At 43.8% G+C, this 6,103-nt stretch overlaps 1 protein-coding gene across 2 annotated transcripts in view; it reads left to right on the top strand.

Annotated features, from left to right (window-relative positions):
- The first annotated feature begins 2,099 nt into the window (after positions 1-2,099).
- Positions 2,100-6,103, top strand: part of EDAR (ectodysplasin A receptor) — a 25,683-nt gene continuing 21,679 nt past the window's right edge. The window contains exons 1-3 of one of the 2 annotated variants that reach the window (XM_009997902.1): positions 2,100-2,162; positions 2,827-2,949; positions 4,074-4,255. In XM_009997902.1, coding sequence (XP_009996204.1) covers positions 2,112-2,162; positions 2,827-2,949; positions 4,074-4,255 — 356 coding nt within the window. In that variant the 5' untranslated portion in view covers positions 2,100-2,111. The remainder of the gene's footprint in view (positions 2,163-2,826; positions 2,950-4,073; positions 4,256-6,103) is intronic. The other variant, XM_009997903.1, reaches the window with a different exon arrangement.

The following is a 6,103-nucleotide window of genomic DNA, read 5'->3' as shown; positions in this document are numbered from 1 at the left end:
ACCTCAAATAGCTAACATCTGGGTGGCTGAAAACCAAAGCATGTTTTTACTGTAAGATGTATTCATATTGTAAATTTTCTGATTCAAGCTATACCAGTGAAATTTTTGGACCTGAGTAGCCTCAGACCTATTTATAATAAATATGATCATTGGGGGCACAGTCTTAATAATATTAATATTTAAATTCTAACAGCCTCTTTTATGACTAGGATTCAGTTTAACAGACATATGCATTAAGACTACATTATTGGAACTTTTCCAAGCAACTGCACTGTCATGTCCAAAGCCTTTGTCCAACTCAAATGTTTGACAGTTCATACAATTGCATTACTATTTTCCATCTCCTGCCTCCAGATTTAGGAAAATGTGTCTCTGATTCTCTTTTGTTTCTAGGTTTCAAAGTGCAATTTCCTGCAGAAATGAATATACTCATAACTCAGGCTGTCCACCCACCCACCCAGTTACCTGTCCCAGCTAGCCCAGTTGCTGGAAGGAACGTATAAAGCAAAGTTCATAGCTTGATGCTGGAGTGATATAATCTTTGCTTAATCTACTTAGTGTTCAAAAATGTAAATGTTAGCAGCTATCTCAAATACTAGAGCGCTGCTCTCATGTAGGTTGTGTGCTCAAATGTCGGACAAAGCAGTAATTGTACTCTTCTGGGAGCCTCACAGTATCTGAGAGCTGGAAAATTTAAAGAGTAATTTACATCTGCTAGGACCAAAAAGTTGCAACTGTATCTCAAGCATTTGCAATTTGAAGCTGTAAAATCCCTAGGGCACATTATCTCCTGTAACAATACCATTAAATATGTTTTCTCATGCTAACAAAATAATTTTTGTCTCCTTTTCCTGTCTCTTTTTTCCCCTTAGAAAGAAATCTAGTACATGAAAATGTAATATTAGTTCTTCTTCAAAATTATTTCTTTGAAAAAATGAAATAAATTAGCACGTGTGTTTACAAGAGATTGCAGCCTTTCTTTTCCCTGACCATTGTAATAGCAATTCAAATATAAATTTTGGCATCTTCCTTGAGTTCAACTTCTTAAATCAGCAGTTTGCATGTCAAAACCAAAAGGTATCCTGCACTTTCTACAGAAGGCAGCTCTGGACTTTCTCAGTGGATCGTAGAATAATAGAAACATAGACTGGTTTATGTTGGAAGGGACTTTAAAGATCATCTAGTTCCAGCCCCTCTGCATGGTCAGGGACAGCTCCCACTGGACCAGGTCACTCAAAGCCACTTACACACTTCCAGGGATGAGGCTTCCACAACTTTCCTGAGCAACCTGTTCCAGTGTCTTGCCACCCTCACAGTGAAGAATTTCTTCCTAATGTGTAACCTGAATCTCACCCCTTACAGTTTGAAATTATTGTCCCTTGTCCTTTCACTATATGCCCCTGTAAAAAGTTCCTTCCCAGCTTTCCTGTAGGGCCTTTCAGGAAGGCCACTATAAGGTCTCCCCAGAGCCTTCTCTTCTCCAGGATGGACAACCCCAGCTCTCTCAGACTGTCTTCATAGGGGAGGTGCTCCAGCCCTCTCATCTCGTCTTTGTGATCCAAAAGAGCTGGCAAGGGAGGTGCAGCCCCTGTGTGCTGGCTGCCTGCGCTCCTTGCCATCCGTTCACTCCCTGGCTCTGCTTTTGGCTGCTCTGTCTAAATCTTTGCTTGTATAATCTGATCTAGTGGGATCAAGCACTAAGCACTAAGCACACAAGCCAGGCTACATCCTAGCCCATCCCTCTTTCATGCAGCCATTGAGACGTAGCCCTTGGTTCCTCTGTGGGAGGATTTCTCAGCAAGCCCAGAAGTGCCAGGGCTGAGAACTGGTTTCTCATCTCTGACAGATTTTTATAAAGGTAGCAAGATCAGGCTCCTTCCTGCTATGGATCTTCCCAAAGAGAGGAAAGAGGTGTGCAGTAAGGGTGTGTGGAGTGAGCACACGTGCATATTTTCCCCTCTTTTTTGTTTAGACCTCCAGGCATCACTCCTATGTAACCTTTGTTCTCTTTATGAGCCCTTGTGTTTTTATTTTGGCAACACACAGAAATATTTACTCACGTTCCTAAACACTCACTGCTTCTGTCTTTCCAGGTAAAATACCAAGAGAGCATGGCTCACCTGGGTGAACGTAAATGGACTCACGTGTTCCCTTTTCTGGTGGTAGGTATTTGTGTGCTTACAGGTCTCTCCAGCATGCAAAGATAATTGAATGCTGCTTGGGTCTTTGCAAACATCTGGGAACTGTCATGGCATAGCTACAGATGACTTAGGGATTGAACACCGGAGCAGTGCTTGGTTTCCATTCAATGAAACACCTAGTCCTGCTTAGACTGAGGCTGCTAGGTGGGAGGGGGAAGGTGAAGGACTCAGGGTGGAGCACAGACAGAAGGCACTGGAAGAGTCAATTAGCTGGGTATCACGTGGTTGAGGCCCAAGGCAGCTCATTATGTCAGGTTATTATAATTGTCCTTTGCCCTTATATTTACAAAGACTCATTGGAGCTGGGAAGGGCAGGGGTGCAAACTCAGGCATTTGCAGCACAGGAGAGCACAAGAATGAGAGATCAGGAAACACAGTCTTCAGTACAAACTGAGCATGAATGTCAGTGCTCTGAGTGACTCTTGGCAGGACCAGGCTGCTGAAAGCCATACCTGCCTCTGTCCCATGCAGTACCACTTCTGTTCCTGAGCTTCAGGGGTGCTTCATGCCACAATATCAGCCCTCTCACCTTCTAAGCCACAGCAGCTGAGCAAGGGGAGGGAGTGAGGTGCAGGGAACAAAGGCGGTGGAAATGACAGTGCTCTGGGATGCTCTCTGGTGACAGGTCTCCCTGGTGTACTCGGCCAGCGCTGAATACTCCAACTGCGGCGAGAACGAATACTACAACCAGACCACTGGCATGTGCCACGACTGCCCCAAGTGTGAGCCGGGCGAAGAGCCTTACATGGTAACTTCAGCTTCTTCTGCTGGTAGAGAGACACACGTCGAGCATCAAACACACACACAAGCAAATCCCCAAATCCTTTGTTACATGGTGGTAAGATATGGATAGGAGAGAAAGAGAGAGAGGACAGAGACGCTTAAGCAGGAACGCTCATGCATGCGAGCGTGTCGTGAGAGCGAGGCACTGCACATGTGTGTGCTGGAAAAGCACATCCCAGGAGCAGTCTGTGAAAAACAGGAGTGTAAAAGCTGTAAGGTAGAAGCTTTATACTCCCTCTCTGCCAGTCCATTCTCATCTCAATAGTTATTTAAAATCTGATGCTGGCGTGGTGTGATAAATTGGTTAGTCTGGCATGCTGGCTGGCCCCCCACACCGAGAACTTAATTTTGCTCTCCCGCTAAGATATTTTGGCACTAGGAGAACTTGGATGCTTGTGCAACATTTAAAATTACAGTTCCTAAGTAACCATTTGATTTACAGCAGATAATTGTTGCTTATTAAAAAATAAATTACTGAAATCCTGTTTGGTTTTAATGGGATAAACATCCTATTGCAAGAATTTCACACAGTTGGTAGTCCTGCACAAGTATGTTTGAATAACAACCAGTTGGTTTTAGTTTTATTTAATTTAAAGGCAATGTTCAGCTGGGATATGTGAGTTCAGGGGTTAGGAAATCTCATCCAAACATTGCCTTTTGTGATGTTCCCTCTGGCCTCTCCAAGCATGAAAGTAAGATCACTGATATCCCTGTTGTAGTCACATTTCCCCTGGAATCTTCCCTACTTTTCAATTTTCAGTTCACTTTCTATCTAAGCAGCAGCTGAATTTCACTTTCATGACTTGCTGAAATATGGTATAAATAGCTCTGGGGGTGCAGGGGGGGCTGGCTTTTTCAAGGAGTGCAACATGTTGGTTCACTTTTTCCTTCTCCAGGACACAGCATGCTGCATCCTTATATCCCTCCATAGCTTTTTTAGGACAGATGCTAAGGGGCCAAACAGCAAATGTTTTTCTCTTGGTATGACGTTGTGCCACAAAGTCAATGGCCAGGCTATGAACACTGCTTTTTTGCTAGAAGCCAGCGCATGGCACAAGCCTGCTTCTAAGTGACTTTGTGTCGTTGCAGACATGTGGTTATGGCACCAAAGATGAAGACTACGGCTGCATCCCTTGCCCTTCAGAGAAGTTTTCCAGAGGAGGTTACCAGATATGCAGGCGGCACAAAGACTGTGAGGGGTTTTTTCGAGCCACGGTCATGACACCTGGTGATCAGGAAAACGATGCAGAGTGTGGTCCTTGTCTCCCAGGGTAAGGATTTAACCTTGCACCCTTGCTCTACCCAAGGCACTGCAAAATAACTTTTTAATATCAAAATCTTTTGACAGCCTCTGTTCATATCCTAGCTGAATGGAGGTATGATACTGGTGAATTATACTTTTCAGTCTCTGCTAAAATGATACCTTTAAATGTTTCAAAACCATTGGTGAATTCAGTGTGTCAGATGTTGGTAATGTTACTGAAATCTCACTGAAGAAACAGCAGATTGAAACAACTAGAAAAACTGAGACTTCTCCTGTAACTGGAAAGGGAAAGGGAAAATTCAGGTACCTAAGCACAGGTGTGTGGTGCCATTTTAGATGCTCTGAGGAATCTGGCTTGGCCTCCAGCTGCAGCCTCAGAGGGCCACCTTGTAAGCTCCGCATCCTACAAACGAGTTTCATGAAGATGCCTTGGATACCGTGTAGGGTCCTTGCTGGCAGGAGGCTGTGTTTAGGAATATAAAACATCTCCTCTCCAGATGTGACTGGCTGGCAAATTTGTCAGCAGTTGACAGCATTAGCTAACATAGCTGTTAGGTGAGATTAAGCAAGGCGTTTTAGTCTCTCAGGGTCCTTTCTAACCAACAGAAGGGGATATAAGGAGCTGCTAATGTGGTGTATGTGCTGTTGTTCAGAATTCCAGGCCTGGCCGAAGGGGCTTAAAATAGGTACTTTTTATGAAGTCCTTCTTTTTAATGGTCTCTTATGCTCAGTATAGTTCTGATAGTTATGGTGAGAAAGTAATTGCTACACTGAATATGTTAGCAATATACTTTAGACCACATTACCTTTTTAAGTCTGAAACTCAAGCATGCATTTGCTTTCTCAACATTTGTTTTGGGGTTTTTCTTAGGGTGAGTAAATACTCTAAAACACAAGCTCACCTTACATATCTTTTCAGTTTCTGCCAGCAAGCCTCCTTGGTTTAGAAGTGTAATTCCTACTAACATCTTGGCTTGTCTGCAGATACTGTAAAATCCACACAACTTATATCACAGGAAACTCCGTTAAAGAGGCCCTACAAGCTTCCAGGTTTATTCTATCAGTGAGTCTGTGTGAAATTTTCACAGTTTACAAATAAAAAGAAGGATTTGCTTCACTGCCAGCTGAGCAGACTGATGATGTGATTTGTAAAGAGCTCCCTCTTGACTTCCCCTCGTACATCATAAAGAGCAAGAAAGTTAAATAGTGGCCACAGTTACTGTTTTGCAATTTTGTCAGGACTAATGAGGTCACCCAGGTGGGAGTGGGGTGCTAGCTGAAAATAATCAGCTTGCACAGCTGGTGCTTGGGGAGTAATCTCAAAACATGGTGTTTGCACAGGTGTAACCTGTAGCAGAAGCTGAAGTCTGGCTGTGTGCCACTCTCTATGTGTGACTCTTGGGTCCTGGGATAGTTTAGCAAAGCCAGCAGTTAGGGAGAAAAACACTCTTACTCTGAGCTTGAAGAGATGAAATTCTCAAGATATATTGAATATGGGCTTAAACAAGCTCCGAAGCTGCCTTGACTCTTTGTGTGACCTAGAGATGAAGGAGATTGCTTGTGAAGTCTGGCTGTGTGCCACTCTCTATGTGTGACTCTTGGGTCCTGGGATAGTTTAGCAAAGCCAGCAGTTAGGGAGAAAAACACTCTTACTCTGAGCTTGAAGAGATGAAATTCTCAAGATATATTGAATATGGGCTTAAACAAGCTCCGAAGCTGCCTTGACTCTTTGTGTGACCTAGAGATGAAGGAGATTGCTTGTGTGTGATGGTGGGATGAGTGGCAGCTGGCAGAATGCTCTCTTGCCCCGCCATTAAACCTCAAAGAGCCCCCGAGTCAATGAGAGGGGAAAAAT

The sequence above is a fragment of the Chaetura pelagica genome, unplaced genomic scaffold, assembly GCF_000747805.2.
Source record: "Chaetura pelagica isolate M959 unplaced genomic scaffold, ChaPel_1.0 scaffold123, whole genome shotgun sequence".
NCBI lineage: Eukaryota > Metazoa > Chordata > Aves > Apodiformes > Apodidae > Chaetura > Chaetura pelagica.
The sequence above is the reverse complement of the archived record's forward strand: the minus strand, read 5'-3'. Positions and strand labels throughout refer to the sequence as shown.